Source organism: Peromyscus californicus, unplaced genomic scaffold, assembly GCF_007827085.1.
Source record: "Peromyscus californicus insignis strain IS unplaced genomic scaffold, ASM782708v3 Scaffold_12__1_contigs__length_115047231, whole genome shotgun sequence".
In the NCBI taxonomy this organism is placed as follows: Eukaryota; Metazoa; Chordata; class Mammalia; order Rodentia; family Cricetidae; genus Peromyscus; species Peromyscus californicus.
In genome coordinates this window covers 60,689,229-60,714,688 of record NW_026294413.1, presented here as the reverse complement: position 1 = coordinate 60,714,688, position 25,460 = coordinate 60,689,229, and the positions used below count along the sequence as shown (strand labels likewise).

General features: G+C 46.2%; 1 protein-coding gene across 1 annotated transcript in view; it reads left to right on the top strand.

The window, feature by feature from the left end:
• Nucleotides 1-5,421, top strand: part of Wdfy2 (WD repeat and FYVE domain containing 2) — a 151,984-nt gene extending 146,563 nt beyond the window's left edge. Inside the window, exon 12 of the mRNA XM_052732983.1 lies at nucleotides 494-5,421. Within this exon, the coding sequence (XP_052588943.1) occupies nucleotides 494-523 (30 nt within the window). The 3' untranslated portion in view covers nucleotides 524-5,421. The remainder of the gene's footprint in view (nucleotides 1-493) is intronic.
• The last annotated feature ends 20,039 nt before the right edge of the window (nucleotides 5,422-25,460 follow it).

Sequence of the window (25,460 nt, the reverse complement as noted above, 5' to 3'; positions counted from 1 at the left end):
TTTTCCTGTTGAGATGAATTACTCCAAGAGTGTTTATCCAAGACTCTGAAGCCACATGGATTCACGGCCATAGCAGAGGCCCAGGACAGAGGGCCAACTCTGTCATCCTGTCCTACTTTGGGGGCAGCAACAGGATGAAGTTGTTAGGAGTAACTTCAAGGTCTGAGGCCTTGGCCTTTCCCTTTTGATGTCTTAGAGAATTGTTTGGAAGGCTATCTGGGAAGTTTATGGAAAGATACCTGGGGTGTGCTAGCTCCTCTCCTTAGTGGATCTGATCTGCCTTTATGTTCCTTAGCTGGAGCGACATGTAGCTGCCCTCATGTAGAAGTCAGGCTAGTGCTGTATGCTGTGTGCTGTGTGCTGTGTGCTATATGCTGTGTGCTAACTGGGAAAAGACAAAGGCCCACTTTGAATTGAGGCCGTTCTAAGCATTGTTCATCCTCAGCACTGTTTGATCTTAATTCATCCTTGGCATTTTTCTCTTTTTTTTCAGTTGTGGGATATGACCCCAGTAGTGTCCTGATGTCTCTCCCAGGGACTTGAAGATAGTTTTCACTAAAGAGACACTTGTTTGAGCCCAAAATCATTACAGGAGAAGCAAAGTACACATATGAGCAGGAAGAGAGACTGAAGGAGCTCAAAGTGGATGTGTAGCCTCCTGTCCTATTGCAATGAACCAGTGGGAGAGCACTCCCATGACTCTTCAGTTGCCCTTACAACATAAAAGAAGATATTTTTTTATCAAATGGTTTATACAGCCTGGCTGTGCTGCATTGTCTTGAGTCTATTGGAAAATCTGTGTGGGATGTTTAAGCTTCTGTATTTCAGCCTCCATTGTTCTTGTTGCTTTCTGTGTCAGAAAAAAAAAAAAAAAAAAAAAAAAAAAAAACCCAAGAGAGAGAACTATCTGTTGAAGGTATTGTGTCGTGTAAGACATTTTCTTCACCTCAGCGTGTCCCAGAGAGAGCCTTTCTCTGCTCTTCCTTCACCGGCCACACTTGCCTCTCACCAGAGTGGACGGTTCCGGTTTATTCTGGTGTTCTGCTTTCGTGGCCAGACAGGAGTTGGAAAACCGTCTGATGCGGGCCTCTTGAGTCACCTCTGGGGAGCAGTGCTGTCAGAAGTGCCTGAGCTTCCGCTTCAGCATCGCCCCCTTAGGAAGGGCTTCTGGAAACTGCTGTCCACTGTCAGCCCTGGCACCGGTCAAGTGACTCAGCCTCACCCTGCAGTGCCTGTGTCTTTCTGAATTCAATGAGGGCTGCTTGAGCCTTTTGCATTTTGGACTTTGGGGATTTGGGTTTTTTGATTTGTTTTTTGTTTTTTGTAGCTTCCCTTTATTCATGACATGAAAGACAAACAGAAATGTCCACGCTCCAGAAGTAAGTGTCATGAAGGTGCATCTTTCTACACGGTGTTGCCTCTGAATGTGAACGTTTATTACTTTAAGATTAGAATCCTGCTCTCTTCACCATCCATATTTAGTTTCCCTTTTAAAACCAGGTATTTAAGCATCTTTATGATAATGTATACTTTCTGTGAAGCCAGCGTGTGATCTAAACAGAGGTACTAAGAAGCAAACAGTATTCTCCTAAGGAAATCAGTCCATCTTGCTAAGGTGCAGTAAGGACTCACTTTGGAATGTCAAGGTACATTAAAGTAGTAGCAAGCCTGTGCCTGGAAACTGGCCCATCCAAGCACATCACACATGCTCACCCGTCAGGAATACCAGTGAGGTTGCCAGGTGAAAGGCTCGTGGGTAAACAGGCTGACTGCTTGCTCTGACTCTCCACGTCACAGTGTCTTCTTCACTTCCGATTAACAGGTGTTTCCTGGCAGGAAGTACTTAAATGCAATTACAGTCCTGTTCTAGAAAGGCGGCTTCTCCATTGTCATTCTTGCTTCTCTTTCTGGAGGAGGCAGTAGTAACCATTCTTGGGTACCATCCTTAGCACTAACAACTCAGAGTGCTTCCTAGGACAAGGCGTCCAGAATCAATTCTGCTGACTGGCACTGGGAAGCAGGGCTGGTGTACACCTCCCAGAGCCATGTCCCTTGCAGCTATGATGTGAGAGCAGAACTCTGTACACACTGCAGGAAGTCATCGCCACTGTGGTTCAACCGTCTGTTCCATGAAGTGCCACCTAGGTTCAGTCAGGCCACCATCACTGGTTTGGGTCTTCTCTGCATGATCACTTCATCACAGAACTTTGCAAAGGGAATCAGAGCTAAAATACTCAAATATCGATGGAAGAGTTGATTGCTAGAGTCTACAGCCACTTGGCAAGTTGTAGAGAGCTGAATATTGGAAATCAGTAATGGAAGTGAGTCTCTTGGAACTGGAGCGTGACTGTATACGGAGAGGGAATACAGTATTCGGAAAGTGAGGCTAGGGCACCCAGCAAACCTGTGTGGATTTCCACTTATGTATAGATGAATTCAGACTCCTGGGAAATGGATTGCCTTCGTTAGAACACTTTTTACACTGTTGGATGGCCCTCCACACCTCTCTAGTCACCTCCAGCTACAGCCCATCCCAAAGAGTCCCCAGAGGTTGAAACTTCCCAGTGATGAAAATCATGGTTGTACACCCCAGATAACCAAGGTTTCCACAGCTCAGCCCTTTCCTCTTAGGCAGGTGGCTGCTGAATTTGTTGAGAAGAGTGTATCAGAACAACTATGTATGCACATAATAATGCACTGTGAATGCTTGTGTTTGCCTGGCGTTCTTAACCCATAAAGAAAGGCTTGCTGGTGCTGATAGATTTCCAAGCATTCTCTGAAAAAGAAGGTTTCATCCATCAGGCATGAGCGCTGGCTCAGCACTTGGCTTGTCTCTCCTCTGAGTCAAAAATCACAGATCTATTCACTTTGCTTTTTTTTTTTTTTTCCTCTCCCTCTCTGCTGTGGAAACCTCAGCTCTGGTGATGGTAGTGAGTACAGCCATGCTGGGAAGCCGGGAGACCATGTGTGCACGGAGTTTGTTCCTAGTTGGTGGATGAAAAACATCTCACTGCTAGTTTCTCCAAAGGAAAGCATTTAACAGAGCCACCTGGGTCTCCACATTAGCAAAAAAATGGTTTTAGAAATAACTACTTGGGATTTTGTGTCATTTTATAAAAGCCCAGTCAACATAATGTGTTTCTCGTTTAATTGTTTGAATTATTCATGAAATTATAACATTGAAAGGGAATCTTGAGATCTCCTAGGTTAGTCCTAGGATGTCCTAGGTTAGTCACACCAGGCAGTTAGATAGAGCCGAGGTGTAAACAAGAGAATCTCCAAGAACACTCAAGAGCAATGGCTTTTGATATTACCAATAGCATGGTGAGTAGGCACAAGGGGCAACCCCCTTGCCTGGGGCAGGAAGTCTCTGGAATCAGGTTTGATACTGTTTTGAGCAAATTTGACGTAACTTTCAGTGCCTGCCTGTGGTTCTGAGTGGTGCATGTTCTCCCAAAGGTGGGTAGTCCCATTTATCTGTATATCAACAAGCCCTGTATATCATGCCACACCTACCACCCCGGGGACAAAGTTGAATCACACATTCAGGGCCCTAGACTTCCCACTGCCCTGCTGCCTAAGGGCTGCTCCACTGAATCCAGGCTTACAACGTCCGTCCTTGTGAGACACCACCTTCTTAGCATCTCAGAGTCATATTTTAAAAGTATACTGTGTTTTTTGTTTAACATCAGTCCTTTAAAAGCTTGAATTTTAACTTTAAAGCAAAAGAATAGCTCTGAACTATGTGTCACAGCTAGTACACAGAAATATTCACTTAATGGGGCCTTTGGTTTTGCTTTTTCATAATATTTAATATATATATATGTATATATATGTATTTGTATATAAGTGAGCTTGTTCACTAAGATTTATATTTTAAAGCAAAAAAAAGCATTTTTCAAATGCTCCTATTTTTTTCCTTTAAAATAATGTTAGGTTAAATTTTTGCTGGTATAAAGGTAGATACTCAATACCTTGATGAAATGACACTTAAGTTCATCGGTTTGCCACTTTTTCAGGCCGTAAGGTCCTCCCAGGAATGCCCGTGTGCTCCTGTAAACTGTAGCTCAGCTTGACAACCAAGAACTACACAGCAGCTTTGCGGGGTTTGGATCACATTTTCACCTTTTGACCCTGGGTTCCCACCAGGAAGCCTCTAGGCTAACACAGAGAGCAGTGTGTGCTGTTGGACTTCCCAGGCCAGAGCCTGTTGTCAAAGGAGATCAGATCTCTGAGTGAGGCATGAATGCTACTGGAGTGCTTAGGGTCCCTTCTAGACTTGACTCTGACTCTGAGTGTTGCTTATCACGGGACTAACCCTGACTGTCACCAGGCACAGAGGCAGCCTCACTCAGGCACATGAAAACACTGTCCTAGGGCAGTTGCTTTCTGGCCTTTGCCACCCAGGACCTAGTCGGTGTGGTTTTAGAAAAAATGGTGAACTTCTATCTCATTTAAAAGATACCTCCAAGTGTTCACCTTTAGGGGTTGAGAGGATCTGACTAGGGAGACAAAGGATTTAGGAAATTCAGATTGGTTCAAAAGGTTTCAAATCTGATTTAAATATTTATTTATTTTTTTTCTTGGTTCTTTGGGATCCATGAGAGGGTGATTTTTTTTTTTAAAGGGAAATCGGTTTGAGCTCTTTGCTTCTGTGTACGTCTTATCAATTTGATGGGTATGCAGCCTTTTCATTCATAGCATATGCCAATGTGAAGTATGGACCAAAACACTCACATCACCATTGCCACTGTTCTGTGTGTGCTTGAGATTTATGCCATTTGCCTTGCATTTCAAGTGGTGTTTTCAAGGTGTTGTCATTTGGGGAGGGAAAAAGTCTTTCGTGACAATTGTAAAAGAAACTGTTACTAACTGAACAGCAGGGAAGGTACTAACCCCTCAGCCGGGCCTGCCCATTGCTACACCGTAACCAGGGCTTGGCTTCTTCCCACTGCACGCACGGCTGCCCCCTGGGGCCACATCTGGATGTGACTGCCATAGGTCTGTTACTTTATGGTTATCTTTTTTTTCCAGAAAAATCAGGAATTAGGTTAGGCAAGGGCTCAGCTAAGCATGATATAGAGCCTGGAGCTAGAGGCTAGACCAGGTCTCTCCATAGTGGTTCTAGCCAAACCCCTCTGGCAATTGCTGGGCTCTGTGCCACTGGATTCCACCAACCAGACCCACCACTCTTGATCCTGACCTCCTGAATGTGATGAGGTAGTCCTGAGTAAGACTGTTCTGTGACATTCAGATGACTGTATCCGGTGCAAATGCTGCTCGGCACTGTGAATGTTTCTCTCTCCTTATTTACCCTGTACTGCCCCCAGCCTCTCATGTATGTGCAGCCTATTCCGATGTACGGCTCTCAGAGCAGTGGCCTCTGTGGCTTAGAATAAATGGCCGAACACCTGCCTACCATCCTGGTCCCATCACTGTCAAATGTAACTATAAACCTAGCAACTGGTGATGGTTCTGACCCATCAAGGAGGGATGGGGAAGTTTCCAGATCACTCCACACCTGGCTATGTGTAGACCTCAAGAAGAGTTACCATCTTAGGTTAGCCATTGTTGGCCAGCCTGAGCTCAGCACGTGGGCTGCAGCTATGTGTTTCTCTTTAATGTAGGGTGCATTTTCTGTGCACAGTAGAGTTTCCAAGTAAAGACCAAGAACTTGAGGGGAAATAGAGTCAGGAACCTCACTGACCCTTGAGGTAAACAGAGTCAGGAACCTCATTGAAAACCCTTGAGGTAAATAGAGTTAGGAACCTCAACGAAAACTCTTGAGGTCCATTTTATGGAGAAGAAAATAGGTACTAAGAAATAAGGGACCCCTGTGAGGAAGAGCTAGGGAGGGGTGTGGCTGGGTGGCCTGAGTACTCCAAAGCTCCTGTCCCTGTCCTTCCTGACAGTGCCACCCAAGCCCAGCCCAGCAGGAAGCACAGGTTTCCTCCCATGGGAAGGCATGAGGCAGTAGACAGATGGTTTCAGCTGTGCCCCTTCTGCTAGTCTGGCACATACCTTCCAAGCAGGCTCATACAGAGAAGTCCCTTCCTCGGTGTTCCCTAGCAGTCGATCAGCATGGGAATGCCTCCAGCTGCATGGAGGAACATAGCTGAGTTTAGAGGCTCGTTCAGTTTACCTTGACTACCAAGAACATGTCCAAGCAGATTCCAAACACATTGGCTGATTTTGTACCAACTCTGAGTTACCAAGAGAAGCTGACATGCAGAGGTTTGGGTTGTTGTTATTTTTGTTTTTTTAAGTGTATCACCCAAAGGCCAGGTGGTCCTCAAAACTTTACAGCCAGGCCTTATGTAAATTGCCGTTGAAAGTGTAGATTGTCTTTCAGAGACATGCACAGCCAAACAGTATACAACCTTCTGTCCAGGCGCAGGAGCAGCTGTCCAGGAGTTAGCCTGTGGGCTTGGGAGTCCCCTCACACTCGGGGTTAGTGAGTCTTACACTTCAATATCTTAGAAAATCAAATAAACGAGAAACATGAAAGGCCCTGGTGCCTCAGTGCTTTGGTGGCACCCCTGGGAAAGGAGCCTCTTTTTCAGGCCTCTAGTTCACAGTGCTGGCGTTTCCTTGGTTGCTCTTGGTCCCATTGGTGTGGCCTGGCCTAGTTCAGTCCCATTTGAGAATTTCCATGAACTCCTCCTCCATCGGCCAGAACAAGGTAGGTTTAGGGACCAGCAGATCGCAGCCGGGGCCGGGTGGTATGACAGGACGTTTGGAGACAGTTCCATCGTCCTAGAACCCAGAGGGCACCAAAGAAAAGAGACTGGCTTGTGCCTGAGGCCATGTTCTCTTCAGCCCCATCTCCACCCTGCCGCAGTAGGAACACAAAACCTGAACAGTGAGAGCTTCTGAACAGGAACAAGGTCAGTTACTGCCCTTGAACTCCTGTTTTGGCCAGGTGCTGCTCCCACGGGACTTGGTAAGCTTCCCAGACATCCACCACCAAGGTAGGACCAGGGGCAGCTCACGTGTTCAGAGGACGCATCAAGTTCATCAAGATAAATGAGAAAGGGATTAAGGCTCAATCACTTCCAAACACTCAGCCAGAACAGCTGAAGGGGTTGCCTCACGAGGGCTTCTAGGTACAGTCAGGACAGGAGAAAGTCACATCACCAGGTGTCATGGTCAGGAGGGCACACCATTAAGGCCAAGTTGCTGTCTCAGCCATGCGTCACCTCCTTCATTACCAAGAAGGAAGACACAGTGAAGAAATCACCCTCTGGGGAGTGAGGTTCCTACAAGTGACGGGCTGTGGGCATGTCTGTCCCTCAGCCTGGCAGGGAACCCTGACATCTCACCTGGGAGGAGGAGGTGAGCTAGAGTGTGTGTCTGCAAAGGAAGGGGTTTTGTATGGTTTGACTTCTTAATGCCAAAAATACCAAATAAATAAAGTGGAACCATAAAGTGTTCTCTATTTCAAAACAGCACATATCTAAGCTGTTCAGAACTGATTCCAGAAAGCCTTTCTTTGAAGGACTTAAGTGTGGTTGAGTTGAAAATGCTGAATGTCAGGGCTGGGAGTGTGTTGGGTCCCCGTGTCCCCCAGGTTTCTGGGCACCTGTACCTGGATCAGCCCATGCCTGAAAGGTCGCCCCTCTTTCTGCAGCTGCCAGTGACTTGCCCATGCTCCCCAAGTAACTCCAATAAACTCATCAGCTTCCCACCCTAGGCTCCTACATTAACATCCCTCCCTAATGCCCTAGCCTCTCAGATCCAGCTGTGGACTTCGTGAACTGTTGGTATCTGCTTCTTTTTAGAAAGAACTCCCCCATCTCGCCTGTATCTCAGCATACCTAGCTCCGAAGCTAGAGGCAGCACCCACCTGGTGTCTGCCCTGCCTGTCCCTGTCCCAGTCCCACTGGTACCCTTAGCACTCCAGATGCACAAGGGGTCCCACAGCACTCTCTCTGCCAGCACTGTTCCCATCAGCCCCCAGAGCAGTGTCACCAAGTGGAAGGTATTGGGGAACAAATCAGATCCCTCAAGAAGCCAAGGAGCAGAAGAGAAACTGGGGGGGGGGGGGCAGGCCCCACAGAGGTCTCAGGATTTTAGGATTTTAGAGAAAGTTCATCTAATCCAAGACAGGCCTTATTTTCTACATTACAGGTAAAAGAAAAACATTTGTTATGGAAAACTTAAGCTGTATTGAGCTTTTAAAAAGAAATCTGAAACTTTCTACTGGGCTTCTCAGACTACAGGTGACCACTACTGGGGTCCACTCGGTCCTCTAGAACCCCTGGACAGACAGGCACCAACAGTGATCTGTACTTCCTCTCACACAGGGACAACACATGGCCACATGCACGACTCAGCTGTCAGATCCAGCAGTGGCCTTCATAGATACAGAATGTGTAGACATGAGTTACTGTTGGCATTTTCAGGGTGGTAAACTTGCAGTTGAGGAAGTGGGGGTCCGGCAGAGGAGGAACCGAGTGTTTTACACAAAGAGAAGAATTGAGAAACTCAGAGTCCCAACCCCTTCACCTAGTTTCAGCGTCGTGTGACTTTCCCTAGAAAATCCACTTCTATTCACCCCATATAAAGAAGGTAATGGCACACCAGAGAAACGACCCCTCCAAACCCAGTGAACCAGTGAGTTTGTGGGTATTACTTACAGGAGCATGAGAACTTATTGGCAGTTACACAGAGGTGCTCCCCAACCCCAATAACTGTTGACTCATGTATCTTGGAGGCTGGGGGAAGCTCAGAACCCCTTCCTCCCCATAAGGTGATGTTAATGGAACCATCTTAGGAGAGTCTGGAAGTAATCACACCTGCTCTAATTTCATTTCATGCCCAGAGGACAGAGCCCCACACCTAGTCTCCCTGATAGCCAAGAACGCCTTTCTTGTGCACACGATAGGAAGCTGTCAATATCCTAGACTGGCAAACCCCTAAGCTAGTTGTGGAACCATTTTCTCCCAATTGACACCCTTCCTGAAAGGAGGAGAAAGTCATATAAGTCCCCAGAGTCACAAGACCTGGCCCCAAGGTTATCAAGGCAGCTGGAGAGAGAAGATTCCTGCCTGCCAGCCGAGCTGCTTGCAAGGCATGCAGGAGCTCCAGGACAGTTACTGTGCCTTTTGTCTTCACCCAGGCTAGGGTGGGCTTTTTGGTCATGCCTCTGTGTTTGAGTCACCCACGCCGCCATGAATAATTCCATAGACACATTTCTTTGGGCCGCTGGTGCCCCATCTGAGTGAACGGATGTCCCTCCCCAGGAAAAGCCACAACACCGCGTCTCTGGGATGCGGCCAGCACCAATGCCTACTTTCTCCTAGAGGAATGTGGTTGGAGCAGAAAGGAGATCCTAGGACCTGTGTGTACTGTTTAGAACCTGTTTGTTATGGGCCTGGCAGCTCTCATCTGTATAACCCCAGGACTCAGAGAAGTCTGCTGCAGAAGGCCCATAGATCTGTGGCCAGCCTAGCTACCTATTGACCCCCACCTCAAAAAGTAAAATGGTCTCAGGTGTCTTCACTTGATGGTATGGTGCAGACAGTTTTGTTTTGCCATGCACGTTTATCAGTGGAAGGAGAGTGCGGCAAACAGATGTCTTCTGTGCTGGTGCTCTGTGATTAATAATCCCATCTCCATTTACCAGTACTGTGATAAACAGCGTTATTTTCCATGTCTCCATCCCCTGGGATGAATCCTGGAGTGTCTGTACAGGCGCTAAATCTGCTAACACACATTGACGGACAAGGCACCTGTAGTGTGTTTGAGAGAGCCTGGCTCTCCAGAGCTGCAGCAAGAGCATCTCGGAGGGCATAGCCTCTTGTGCCTCAGTTCCCTCATTTGCCAACAGTGTGATGACAAACAGTGTCTGGATGTCTGGTATGGTCACGTGCCTGCCGATGGTTTGCGTTTCCCACTTTGGGGAGGTGCAGAGAGCCTCCACGAGCTGCCTGGGGTCACAGTTATATGAGGTCATAGCTGGTGGCAGATCCAGAAGAAAGCTATGCTGTCCTTCACTTCTGCTTCACCAGCCTTCCAGGTGCTTCCAGATAATTCCAGTGCTCTCATTTCCTCTGTGCACCCATAATTTCCCAAGTTCTGGGTGGTGCTGAGGTGACCCAGATGACTTGGACCTGCCCGCCATCATCTCAGGCTGTGTGCAATCCTTCTACCCTAAAAATAACCATGCTCACCAGGACACAGAGACACCCCGTGTGCCTGCTCTTGGCTGTGCACAAGGCAGACTTGAAAGCAAAGCTCTGCTTTTGAGGATGAGGTTCTCCCTTCCGGGTCCAGGCCCCTACTCCATGGGGAGGAAACAGCTCATCAGTCCTGATTCCGCTGGTTTTAGGTGATCCCAGGGAGAGTCAAGCCTGTGGCTGTGCAGATATTTTAAAATGAAACCTAAGTGGCTCATCCATGAAAGGCTACAGCATCCGTAAGTGTCACCCAGCCAGAAGGTACTGAGGAAAAGTGGCTAGTCAGGTTCACTTGGGTCCATAGCTTAAGGAGAGAGAGAGGGCTCCCTGAGGTACGGGGGGGGGGGGGGGGGGGGGGGGTGGAGGGGGGGGGGGGGCTGTAAGCAAATGCATGAGGTAAACCTCAGCACAGCCTGGCAAGGACTCTGGTACAGGCTTCCCCTTGATTTCACATTCTTCCTGAATCGTCTTTACCCATCAAAGTTAGACTTAGGTCTAGTACTGGGTCCTGTCCTCTCTATAGGAAACAAGAATAAGGAATGAGAGCCGGTTCTAAGAGACAAAGGCAGCTTGTCTGCTGCCTCTGAGGATTTCCTCAGCCTTACTTCCCTGGATGACTTCCTCTTCAGTAGCTTCTGTGACTGTTCTTTGCTGCGCATGGAGGACAGCGGGAGCATTTGCCTAGCTTGCTGTTCTCCGGGAGCCCCAGGACAGGCTGGCATGGAACAGGCAGGCAGCTAATGTGGAAATTCGCTTCTGCCGTCGAGTAGAATAAAGAGCCCCCCAAGTGCCTGGAGGTGTCAGTGGCAAACATCATCAGACACTTCCCCACCTCCTTCATGAAACCTCAGCTATATTCAGGCTGTTGTCCTGCCCCGGCTGACCGTGCTCCACAAAGAAGCTCAGCTCTGGGCTGAGGTGTGACCGTTAGTGCACCAAGGTGTGACCGTTAGTGCACTGCGTGTTCTCTGGGAAAACTAAAGAAATTCGGCCTTTCAGATTTGAAGCTGAGACATAATCTGCCTAATAGGAGAGGATAGGGTCAGTGAGCAAATGTGGGACAGCTTAGCGTGACAGGAGTAAGGTCTGTTTTAAATTTTGGACAATTTATTAGAGCTTAAAAGAGGGCAGGCAAGCTGTGAATCTTAGATGTCACCCAGAGGAGAATGGGGTGTGGGGGGGTGGGGGGTAACTGTGTGTCACAACACCGTGTGTGGGTTCACGAGCTGTTTAAGTTCCTGGCATGGAGGTGGCAGACAGCCGCATGGTGGGGAAGGAGGCTTCAGAGAAAGAGTCAGGAAGCCCAGAGTGTCAGAAAAGCATACTTTGGTTCTGGTCATTATCTGAAAGAGACAGAAAAAAAGAAAATGGAAAAACTGCACCTTTCTGAGTGAAAGGTGGACAGACCCAGCCAAACCTTGTGGTGGCTGAACTCATAGGGACTGTGCTAGGGGGTGGGAACTCTGGGAAGAAAAATACGAACCTCATTAAAGGAATAATTATTCCTGCCCATCTCTTAGAATGGCTTAAGGTGAATCCATCTTCCCCAGGGCTGGTCTTTAGCCAGGTCATCGACCCTGTTCCACTGGAATGTTAGGTCTCCACCAAGGCCAGAGATTTGTTTTTTCCTCTTGACCAGGAGGAGTCTTCCCTTAATGGTTGCTACTTTAAGAGTTCTTTCCTGAGAAGATAACCCTAAAATAATTTAGAAACCAGATGGATGATCAGAGCCCCCACACGCTTCTGGCATCTCTGGCCTTAGCAGAGATAAAGCTTCCGAGAGGCCCAGGGACATTACTTGCTTTTAGCCAAGAAAAAACCTGGTTGGTTTCTTTGGAGTCTTTACCCTAAATTAGCCAATTTCTACCTCCTGTTCTTGTCACCCTCCCTCTGAAGAGGTAACCCTAACTGTCATCATAGAGTTGGGGTGATGACCAATTTAAAAAAAACCCCGAAGTGCATCAGTGGTATAACTTCCAGGTATAGGGGCAAAGGAAGACCTTGGGTGGTGTCTGGAAAGATGTGAGGGAGAAATAGAGGCAGGAGTTATGAGCATTACAAGACCTAGGGAAAGAGCAAGGAGAAGGCAGAGTGGAGAGTATTTCTAAAATTAGTATGTATTTCATGTGTTTTGTCTGCATGTATGTCTGTGCATCATGTGTATGTCCATTGCCCTGTAGAGGTCAGAAGAGAATTGTCAGATCCACGGCACTGGAATTGTGGACAGTTATGATCTGTCATGTGAGCCTCTGGAAAAGCAGCCTGTATGTACCCTTAACCATGGAGTCATCTCTCCACCCTCCAGAGTACATTATTTATTTAAATGTCCAAATTAAAGCCCATTAAAATCTCTTGATGGGCTCACAGGGCTTCTGCGGGTTTCTCTTTGTTGCTGTTGGTCCCCAAAACTAGACTCTAGTGTGACAAACCCTTTATCTTGTTTCAAGCATTATGGTAACTGTCAGAGTGGCTGGAACTACAGTGTGAGGTCCCTTCCACCAGATGGCTGCTAGAAAAAGAGAAGACATTTAACCATCATTTGATATTTAGGTTAAATCAATGGTGGGCTTGTCTCTCTTGGCTACAAGTAAGCCCTGCAGCATTGAATTGAGCCAATGTCTGGGAAATATTTCCCTTACCAAGAAGAAGATCACTAGAGAGAAACAGGTTTCTAAACTGCGCCTCATATGGATTTAAGGCTCATGTCTGGAAGTATGATTCCCCTGAACTGTTAAAAAAAACTACTAGTCACTGTAGTCTTGGGTTATATTTTCCTGTTAGATATTTCAAACCATGCAGGTAGCCAGAATTATTATTTTTTGTTTGTTTTTTTTTTTTACTGTCAAAGCCAACTGAGCCTCTGGTCCTCAGGCGTCACTTGGGCTTGGAAAGAATCCCTGTTCCCTCTACCCTCTTATTGGCTGTTCTATCTGTGTGAGGATAAATTAAGGACCTTGCTTAATTATGGCTTCACTTGGAAACATGGAGGAATTTTTTTTCTGTAATGTTCCTCCTCTTTGTAGACTAGACACAGGCTAGAGTCTGCCAGGTAAGGTTTCCATGGTCCCCTGAACAAGGGAACAAGTGCCTTGTCACAGTTATAGGACATTTTTGAGAGAAGCCCCATAGACCCCTGGGACATAGTGGACCTCAGAAGGCACTGACATTATTCCTTTAAATCCCTCTGTCCACATGAGTATAAGCAAGTTACAAAGGTCTTAGTCCGTAGCGTAAGAAATCAGAGGTAACTATTATATTTAATTAATACACGGTAGAGTCTCTGAGGTTGAAGTCCAATTCAGCAACACCAAACCTCTACTTAAATCAATCTACATTTGGTAGTGGTTACAAAGACTGGCTTAAATAATAAGAACATATATCCAATCAAGGTTTGTCTAAGTGTTCAGTTTTAGTGGACATAGGGTCCCCCAAGTTCTTTCTCACTGCAGCTCTCAGCCCATCTAGCCCGTCTTCATTCATTTGTGACACCCACTGACTGACCTGCAGAACTGCTCTCTACAAGGGCTCCAGTGGCCACACTCTACGAGGGACTCCAGTGGCCACACTCCCTACAAGGGACTCCAGTGGCCACACTCCCTACAAAGGACTCCAGTGGCCACACTCCCTACAAGGGACTCCAGTGGCCATACTCTTTACAAAGGACTCTAGTGGCCACATTCCCTACAAGGGACTCCAGTGGTCACACTCCCTACAAGGGACTCCAGTGGCCATACTCTTTACAAAGGACTCTAGTAGCCACACCCCTACAAGGGACTCCAGTGGCCACACTCTGTACAAGGGACTACAGTGGCCACACTCTCTACAAGGGACTCCAGTGGCCACACTCCCTTCAAGGGACTCCAGTGGCCACTCTAGGCTGGACTCTGGGAGGCAACCATTACTACCCTTCTTGACCTCTATTCTGGTCCCTCCACTCATTCTCTCGGTCCTGCTGTAGCTTGCCCACAGAAGCCCCTATGTCCAGTTCTCCTCTTTTCCCTAGGGACTCTGACTCTTGATCCAGACCCAGGGTCCCCCTAGTTCTTTCCTGTCACCCCATCCAGCCTTTCCTTCTATTCCAACTCTAGTCCTTTGTGATAACTGGTCACCCACAGAAACACTCCCTATCAGGGACCCCACGGCCACACTAGGATAGGACCCAGAGTAATTAACAACAACCAAGGAACAGAACACCCACCCAACAAAGAAGACAACAGATATCTATGCCAAGAACATCATAACTTCAAATATCGTAACTCCAGATGCCTAGATCTCAGGGCAAAACATACATGAAAAGCCGAGACAAGATGCCTCTTCCAGAAGGTAGCAACCCCATTGTAACAGGCCCTGAGAAAAGCAATTTTGCTGAAGCACGAGATAAGGACTTCAAAGTATCAATTATGAGTATGTTCAAGGACCTTGAAGAGGATATGAATAAATGCTTTAACGAAGACCGTAAAAACAAAGAGTTGAAAGAATGAAAACAATTCAAGGTGTGAAAGTAGAACTTAACAAAGAACTAGAATCCCTAAGGAAAACCCAAACTGAAATATAACTGAAGTGAAAAGTTCAGTGTGTTGAACAAAGGCCTCAGAAGTAGCCTCACCAACAGATTGAAAGGCACGGGAGAGAGAATGTCGGGTCTCGAAGAAGACGTAGAAGTGGATAGATAGATAGCTAATAATAGACAAGGCTAAATCTAAGAAGTTCTGGGCACAAAACATCCAGGAAATCCGGGACATTATGAAAAGACCAAACCTACAGATAATAGGTATAGAAGAAACCAAGGTCAGAGGCACAGCAATTTTTTTAAAATGGCCTCGAACTCCTGATCCTCCTGCCTCTGCTTCCTTCAGCAAATCCTACTGGTGTGAGCCTCCACAACCAGCTGTACTGCAAATATTTTTAAACAAAATTACAGAAGAAAATTTCCTCAATCTGAAGAAGGCTGTGTCTACCAAGATACAAAAGCATGCATGACACCAACTAGACAGAACCAGAAAAATATCCCCACAGCACAAAATAATCAACACACTGAAGTTACAGAACAGAGAAAGGATTAGAAGACCTACAAGGGTAAAGGCCAATAGCATATGAAGGCAGGCCCATTAAAAAAAAAAAACCCTGACTTTTCAACAGAGTCTGAAAGTCAGAAGGGCCTGGATGTGTGTTCTACATCTCTGAGAGAGCAAAAATGCCAGCCCAGACTACTATACCCAGCAAAGCCATGAGTCACAATCGACAGATAAAAACATTCCACAATAAAAGCAAACTGCGCAGTTTCTGTCCCCCAATCCAGCTCTTCAGAAGGCAGTAGAAGAAAAGTTTCAGTCTGCAGAAAAGGTTAACTGCATCCAAGAGAACACAAGGAATAAACAATCCCAGAACAGTACATCAAAAGAGGAAGGAGATTAGTACCACAAAATAAAATATCAGGAATCAAATGCTCTCCATTTCTCAATAAAGAGACACAGACTAACAGGTTAGATTATAAAACAGGACCCATCTTTTTGCTCTCCAAGAAATATACTTCACCATCAAGGTCAGACATCACATCAGAGGAAAAGAATGGAAAAAGATATTCCAAGCAACTGGACCCACAAATCGGGCAGGCATAGCTGTTTCAATACCTGACAACAACAACAACAACAAAAATTCAAACCAGAAGTAATCAGAAGAGATAGAGAAGGATGCTACATACTCATCAAAGGAAAAAAATCCACCAAGAGGACATTACAATTCTTAACCTTTATGTGCCAAGCATGAGAGCACCCGTGTTCATAAAAGAAACACTACTACAGCTAAAATCCCATGATGACCCTAACACAGTGCTGTGGATGATATCAACACACCATTCTCACCAACACAGAGACAAAAACTAAACAAAGAAGTGCTGGAGTTAATGTCATGAATCAAAGCAACCTAACAGACAACTGCAGGACATTCCACACAAACACCCAAAGCTGAGCACACGTTAGGACACAAACAAGCCTCAGAGAAGAAAGTTGAAATAACGCCGGTGTCCTCTCTGGCCACTCTTGAGTAAAGCTGGACATCAGCAGTAGACACAGCAGAGAGCGGACAAACCCATGGAAACCGAGCAACTCCCTACTGGATGAAAGTTCGGTCAAGACAGAAATCAAGAAGGAAATTTAAAACTTTTTTAGAGTTGAATTAAAATGAAAAAGCAACATTTTCAAACTATGGGACATTGTGAAGGCCAGTCTAAGAGGCGAGTTCATAGCACTACATTTAAAAAAAATTGGAGAGCTCTCATATTCATAACTTAATGGCATACCTGGAAACTCTAGAAAAACAAGAAGAAATAATACCCGAAATAATAAAATTTAGGGCTAAAATCGATGAAATGGAAATAAACAACAATTAAAATACAGCAGAATGAATGAAATGAAGACATTAAAACCAACAATTAATAAATGAGAACTCACGAAGCTGAAATACTGTATAGCAAAGGACACCGTCATTAAAATGGCACCTAAATGGGACAAATGGAATGGGACAAACACTTTGCCAGTTATACATCTGATAGAGAATTATTATCTAGAATATATAAGGAACTAAAAAAAACCCTGAACATTAAGAAAACAAATAAGCCAATTAAAAATGGGATACATGCTGGGCGGCGGTGGCACATGCCTTTAATCCCAGCACTTGGGAGGCAGAGCCAGGCGGATCTCTGTGAGTTTGAAGCCAGCCTGGTCTACAGAGTGAGATCCAGGACAGGAGCCAAAACTACACAGAGAAACCCTGTCTCGAAAAACCAAAAACAAACAAACAAACAAAAAAAGATACACAACTAAAAATAGAGTTCTCCAAAGATGAAATACAAATGGCTGAGAAACCCTTTTTAAAAAATGTTCAACATCCTTAGCCATCAGAGAAAGACAAATTAAAACTACTTTGAGACTTTATTTTATCCCAGTCAGAATGGCCAAGATCAATAAAACAAATGACAGCCAGGTCATGCTGTCGAGGATGAGGGTAGGAACAGTCATTCCTTGCTGGTGGGAGTGCAAACTTGCACAGCTACTGTGGAGGGTCCTCGGAAAGCCAAGAGTCAATCAATCTACCACAAGGTCCAGCTCCACCACTCTTGGGCATACGCTCCAAGGACGCTACAGCTTACCACGGACGCACTTGCTCATCCATGTCCATTGCTGCTGTATTCATAATAGGAATTTGAAACAACCTAGATGTGTATCAGCTGATGGATGGATAATGAACATGGTGTACATTTACATGATGATATTGTGTAAAAACAGAATCATCATGAGTGAAGCAACCCATACTCAAAAGACAAATAGTGTATGGTCTCTCTTATATATGGATGCTTCCTTTTAAGCTTATCCAATTAACCACAGAGGTTATGTACCTAGTAAGGGGTCAGAGAGGGTGGAGGATCTTCCAAGGGAAGGGAAATAGAGGATAGTGTTATAAAAGATAAAGGGGATTAAATGGGGGAGAAGGATGGGGCAGGTTAAAGGAGGGATGCGGGGAGGAAAACACTATTAAAGGTCTTGAATAGATGCTTCCTGTAGTCAGGACTCTCTAGAGGAACAGAACTGATAAATGAATATACTGATAAAACTAATATATATTCATATTCATCAAATATTGAATATGAATATGAATGTAACATATTCTATGAGTATGAATGTTAATTGAATATATATTCTATGAATAGGAATTCAACATCTTATATGAATATGAATATTCATTGAATATATTCAATGAATATGAATATATGTTCATATTCATCCTATCACTGTATCATAGATATTCACACCTACAAACACCATAGGCCATTGCCAAGGTTATTGGTTACTCTCCACAATCTGGTGGCAGTTAGTGGCAGGATCCTTCTGCGGAAGACAACACGTACTTAACGTCACTGAACATGTCGAAGTCAAGCGGGTGCCCCAAGTGGCAGCTTCATCCCCACTGACTAGTGTTTACGATGCTGTAAATGTCTCTACATGTTACTACAGGAGAAAAGTAATCAACATCACCCAACAACCAACTCTGACCCACAGTAGCCACCTGCCTACAAGATATACGTGTGCAATCGCGGCACAGATGTTATGGAATCTCCATCCACGTTCTGATTAGGCCCACTCCTTGAGGTGGAACTCATATCTGACACTGCTAACGTGGCCCCAAACCCTGAGACTAGGTAAGTCATGACCCTAGGGGAAAACCTAATCCTCTTCTTCTGCTAGAGGAACATAGTGATAAATGAGCTAATGGCATTCTGCACAGATCAGTGCATCTTTTAGCCTTCATCAGAGGAGCTGCTTCTTGCAGTAGAAGATGGCAGCTAACTCAGAGACCTATGAATGGACAATGTGCAGAGTGAGAGACTTTGGAGCACCCAGACCTGAATGGGATGTCTTCATCGAACCCCTTCCCCACCACAGCTTCATGTGCCTCCTGTTACCGCATCTGTACCCAGCTCAGTGCCGGAGGTGGGGCAGGGCCTGATTTGAGACCTGGCTCTGGGACCTGGAAACAGTTACTATAGGCAACTGACGCTGCTTTTTTTTCTTTTTTCCAGTGCTGTGGATTGAAACCAGGGCTGTATGCATGCTAGGCGAGTGCCCTGCTACCGAGCTACACCTTTAGCCCCTCACACAGCAAGCACTTTGGCCTAAGTTACTTATGGAGGAGAACTCATAGCCAGCCAGAGTACCATATGGGTGCTGAAATGAAAACATGTTATATGTCCTACGATGCCTGGAGAATTCACTGGGCCAGCCAGTTGTCCTTGCATTGCTGTTTTCTCGTCTGTTATTGGGAGGTATGCCCTCCATCTAAACTGGTGGTTCTCAACCTTCCAAATGCTGCAACCCTTTAATACACTTCCTCATGTCGTGGGGAGCCCTAACCATGACATTATTTTCGTGACTACTCCATAACTGTAATTTTGCTACTGTTATGAACTGTAATGTAAGTATCTGTGTTTTCCGATGGTCTTAGGTGACCCCTGTGAAAGGGTCGTTCAACCCCCAAAGGGGTCGAGACCCAGTGCTTAACTGCCTAGGTCCAGGTGAGTTTTGGAGGCGTCTGCCTTCTTCATACTTGGGGGTTTTCAGCCTTGGTCTCTGATGGCTGTCAGCCTGCTGCTTTGTAAGCATTTTGTCATGTTTGCTACTGATTGCTTCCTCTGTGGCTACATGTGAGAGAATTGGAAGGGACTTGTGCTGCCTTTTCTGCCTGCTCTGAGGGAACGCCTGCTCCGAGGGAACGCCATGAAGACACCTTAGAAGAAAGGAAATGAAGCCTGTGGAAAGTCTGGCTCTCCCTGCTGGGCATCCCTGTTTATGAGAGCAGGCAAAGCCAGTGTGAGCTCACAGTCCCTCCCCCCTCCTCTTGGGGGTGTTCCCAATTTGTTCGCTGCCTCCTCTGTGGAAACATGCCTGTCTTAGTTCAGATGCTTACAGAGGCCCAGAGGAGGATCGGTTGGGTTGTTCTTCCCGAAGGACATTCCACGAGGGCGATCTAGAAACGGCGTTGCTGCTGGTAACAGGCCTTCTGGAGCTTTTTAAGTCCCTCTTTCCCCAAATGCAGACTAGCCTTTGTGGTTTGAATTTGTGATCTCAGTTCTCAGGAAGCCAGTGTGCTGTGGGTTCCAGGACAGCCTGGGACACAGAGTGAAATCCCATCTTAAAAAATATTTTTAATTAAAAAATTTAATCCAAAGTCTACAAGGGTCCTTCCCGCCCTTTAGAGCCATGGTGGCATGCTTCTCTTTTGAATTATTAGTGCTGTGATTTTGGTGCCGGGGTAGGAACCCAGGGCGGGCGCTGTCATGAAACTGCACAGCAGCCTGAGATGCCATGTTTCTCTCTGCCTTTGCTTCCCAGAAAGGCAGGTTTAGATGATTCCCACTGTCTGCAGCAGGGACTGTCCCGCCCTGAAGACAGGGAGCAGCTTCCGGTTACCTCACATGACTTAAGAGCCTCCACCTTTGGAGGTTCTTCCCGTGTGTCCTCAGAGACTTTGCGCACCAGCAAATGGCAGCACAAAATAAGATTAAAATACATGCCACGGACATGTGTGTCTATCTAACAGTCGTCATATAGCAAGCATCTCAAAGAGGTTCTATCACTTATCCAAGTTCCCACAGAGTGGACAACAGACAGGAAGTCTCCTTTTTCTTGAGTCAGGAACCAGATGAGTGCTGTGGGATGGGTCTGTATGTCAAATGTGTTGCTCTGATTGGTCAATAAATAAAACATTGATTGGCCAGTAGCCAGGCAGGAAATACAGGCAGGACTAACAGAGAGGAGAACTGAGAGAATAGGAAGGCGGAGGGAGACACTGCCAGCAGCCCGCCATGACAAGCAGCATGTGAAGATGCCAGTAAGCCACGAGCCATGTGGCAAGGTATAGATTTATAGAAATGGATTAATTTAAGATGTAAGAACTAGATAGCTAGAAGCCTGAGCCATTAGGCCAAACAGTTTAAATAATATAAGCGTCTGTGTGTTTATTTTATAAGTGGGCTGTCGGACTGCCCTAGCTTGGCAGGACCCAGAGAGAAAACTCTCCAGCTACAAGATGAGTCTGAGCCGAGGCTGTAAGAAGGGATTTTATTCCCTTAGAGAGAGACCATGGTGCCAACTGATCCCTACCCAGTTCGTGAGGTGCACCCACGGGCCAGCCATTGACATAGGAGCCAGTGTCGCTCTCCTTTTCCCAGGGTCCTTCAACATTCTGAGTCCCCTGATAAGTTAAGCAAGGGAACTCTTCAGTCCCATTTCTGAAGACATTCCCAATCATCTCCCCACATCCAGTTTACAGCAACAGACACACACCTGAGTCTTTACTCTGGACCAGGGGCTGTGTCTGTCCCATGTAGCCTTGACCCCCACAGGCAGAATGGAGTGAGCCCAGGATGCCGCCTGATCTGAACTGTGCCAATGAAACCCTCCCCTAAAGGTAGAAATGAGACCGTTGGACGGGCACACCAACAGCCGCATTTGGCCCTGTGCATGAAAGGAAAGAGCTGAGCAGCTGATGAGAGTCTATGGACAGCAGTCACGGGCAAAGTTGACCCCGGTTAATGACCCCTTCTCTTCTGGCCTGGCCCAGCTCTGCCTCTGTATTCTCCAAGGCTACCTGCTCACCTCATGCTGATAGCGTCCTTGAGTAGGTTTCTGTTCTTCATAAACAATCTCTGGGACACTCATAAGTTATGGGAAGTCCAGAGGTCTTCCTGGAATAGTCAACTAACTTTCAAAATAAGAATCTTTCACTGGGGAGCCTGGTGTGGTGGCACACAGCTTTAATCCAGCACTCAGGAGGCAGAGTCAGCCAGGTCTACAAAGCAAGTTCCAGGACATCCAAGATTATTATACAGAGAAATCCTATCTCAAGAAAACAAAACAAAACAAAACAAACAAAAAAGAACATTTCTCCGGAAAGATGTGGGCCACCCATGGCTGGAAATGGTAATGAGTGGTTTCAGTCATCATAGGTCAGCATGATCCAATCCAAGAGCTTCTTTCCACTAAGACTTTTATCCAATATTGGGGACAGTCAAGAATCTGATGGGGTGGGGGATGGAGCAATGAGGAGGGTTTAGACTCCCAGGGGAGGCAGGCCTGGGGTGGGGAAGGTACTGTCGGCTATGGAAAATCTGCCCAAGATTCCTCTCGCTCCTAGTAACAGGGAAAATAGTTCATCAGCACTGTATATATTATAAAAATACTCATCAGTATTTATAATGTACACAAGTCCTCCCAAGAAACTCATTATCTCAATGGAGGCTCATTATGAGGAGATTTGGGAGTGGAATTTATGTTGGACACAGTCTTCTAAATACAGCAGCAAGGATTTTTATTATATGGGTACATGACTTGGAGCAAATCTCTCTCAATAAACTAATTAAGAAAGGATGTAAAGCCATGCTCTGGGAATGGTAACAGAGAGATGCCATGTTCTTAAATTATCACTAAAATAGAAGATCCTAAAGATGCTTAAACTATGCATTGTCTCAGGTGTGATCAACTGTAACAGCATTAAAGGCGACTATCTGATGAGAAGTACAAACTGCACTTGGTACTGGCTAGTTTTATGTCAACTTGACACAAGCTAGAGTCATCTGAAAGGAGGGAACCTCAATTGAGAAAATGCCTCCGTAAGATCCTGCTGTAAGGCATTTTCTTAATTAGTGATTGATGGGGGAGGGCCCTGGGCTGGTGGTCCTGGGTTCTATAAGAAAGCAGGCTGGATAAGCCAGTAAGCAGCACCCCTCCATTGCCTCTACATCAGCTCCTGCCTCCAGGTTCCTGCCCTGCTTGAGTTCCTGTCCTGCCTTTGTTTGATGATGAACAGTGATATGGAAGTGTAAGCCAAATAAACCCTTTCCTCCGCAAACTGCTTTGGTCATGGTGTTTCATCACAGCAATAGCAACCATAACTAAGACACAGTTCTTAAATATAGCATAGGAATACTGACTGACATTTCCCTTAAGATACCTACAGGGACCTGGGATGTAGCTCAGGGGTAGAAATCACTTTTCTATCTCTTACAAAGCCTTGAGTTCAATTCCCAGTATAGAAAAATGAAGAGCATGCATTTAAAAAGACAGTGCGATGACTCCGGAGATGAAAACCCTTGCCTAGGGACCTGAGTTCCATCGCTGGGGCCCACAAAGTGGAAGGAGGAGTGAATGACTCCCCAGTTGTCCTCTGACTTCCACACACATGCCATGGTGCGTGCACAACAGGCACACACATAAATTAACTAATAAACCAGTAAATAAATTGGTTTGAAATTTTTGATTTAAAAAAAAAAAAACCTTTAGGGCTGGAGAGATGACTCAGCAGTTAAAAGCACTGGCTGCTCTTTCAGAGGACCCATGTTCAATTCCCGGCACCCATAGGGTGGCTTACAACTGTCTGTAACTCTAGTTCCAGGAGATCCCACAGTCACAAAGATATACATGCAAGCAAAATACCAATAAAATAAACAAATTAAAAAAAATAAAACCTTTAAAGCCATCTTGAATTAAAACTAAAATTGGGGCTGGCAAGATGACTCAGCAGGTGAGGAGGCTTCCTAAGCCTGAGGACCTGAGTTTGACCCTGTATCTCACAAGGGAAGGAGAGGACAAACTCCAAAATATTGTCCTCTGATCTCCATGCATGTACTTACACACACACACACACACACACACACACACACACACACACACATACACACACACACACACACACACTCGTGTGTGTGTGTGCATGCACATTAAAATTAAAATTGTTTAAGTAAAAATTGAAAAATTTAGCTTAACTTTTAAACGTCAGTTTGGTTATTGGCCACTGGGTTGAATACTCTGCCCCTTGTACTGTGTACCAGGGAACACTGCTGTTCTTCTGTTCCTGGGCAGATCCTGGTGTTGAAAGACAGAAAGACTGCTGCACAGGCTGACACCATCTGGTGAGCCTGGGCACCCACGTGCTAACCTTACAAATTATACTCAGGGAATTTCAAAGCCAGTGGGGTGGAGTCTCCCTAGAAAGTCTATCCAGAGATACCAGCTTGTCATTGAGGTTCTGGCCATAGGGTTGGCATGGTCAAAGAAGAATTGGGGTCCTTCCATCTTACCCTCAGCTCCAACACTCCCTTATCCAGTTCCATTCATTTCACAAATACTTCTCAAGGGCCAGCAAAAAGGCTCCTTGCTGCCCAGTGCTCACCAGGCAGCACCGGGCAGCAGACAGCCATCCCCCACCTCCGCGGGGGGCATGGCCAAGCTGAAATAGTGTAAGCTGCTATGAAGACATGGGGGTGGGGCAGGGTGGCTCATGCACCGGTGAAGGGATGTTTCAGCCAAGGCATAGGAGAGAGGCAAGAATAAGCAGATGGAAGGCCAGAAAAAGGAAGGAGTGTGGGGAGGGAGAGTTCACCCAGAGAGTGCCGGTTAGTGAGCAAACCGGAAGTTCCAGGGTCAGGGCCAGCAAACACTGTCAGCTTGTATGACACAAGAGGCGACAAACTGAAGCAATCAAGCAGATGTGTTCGTCTGTGCCAGCTTTGTTAAAGAAGCCTTTGGTGAGAGTCAGTGGGAAGAAGAGTCCTCTAAGAGCACACAGCGGCCAGGGTCTTGAGACCAAAGTGGCAGCACCAGAGCTGAAGGGATGGGACAGATTGAAGGCAAGTTTCAGCGGTATCTGGAAGGCACTGTGGATGGAGTGGGTGAGGCCAGGAGGGGGAATATCAGCGATGAGTGAGCAGGGCACACAAGGGTGAGGCCAGCTCCCACCACGGGGCTAGTTAGGGAGCAGGTCTCAGAGGGGTGACAAAGGCCAGTGTTGGCCATGCTGAGTTTGGGGTATTTGAGATCTAGACTTGAAGTTCAGAGAAGAAATCTGGGTTGGGTAGAGGCCCCAGGACACATGATAGTGTGGGAGAGGAGGCAGAGGAGAGAACAGGATAGGGCTGGGGGAATCCAACCTCTACAGGCCTCATGAAGAGAAGCCGTCACCTAGGGCATGGCTTCTTAAACTTGCCCACTCATGACCCTTTTCACATTAGAAATCTGTACATGGCTTCAGAGGTATAAAAGTAGGTATGCAAGTCACACGTGTATTGATAAGAAGTCATAAAGAAATGTATTTCATAAGGTAGACACTTTGTATCAACCTCCACGTGCATGTATACCTGTATATACATGTGCACATGCATGAACATGTACACATCTGTACATGTGCCACACACAAAAATAAGTATTAATTTTTGGCCTAGTTTGCTTTCTGTTGCTCTGCTAAATACCATGAACAAATGTGACTTGGGGATGAAAGGGTCTATCTCACCTTACAGCTTGTAGTCCATCATGGAGGGAAGTCAAGGCAGGACCTTCTCAAGGCAAGAGCTGAAGCAGAGACCATGGAGAAGTGCTGCTGACTGGCTTGCTCCCCATGGCTTGCTCAGCCTGCCTCCCCGTACCACTCAGTACCACCTTCCCAGGGGTGGCACTTCCCAGTGTGAACTGGGCCCTCCCCCATCAGTCCTAATCACAATGCCATCAATCTGGTAAAGGCATTCTCTCTGTTGAGGTTTATTTCCCCAGCTGACATTTGCTTGTGTAAAAAACCAACCAGGACAACCCCCTTGTCAACTTAACATACCCAGCCCATCGCCATCATACCAACCTTTCCTCTCTTGTCTATCCTCAGGGTTTCATGTTAATGCCAATATCCACAATGTAAAAACATTCCATGGAGGACAAGGGTCGGAGGGGAAAGAGAGCTTAG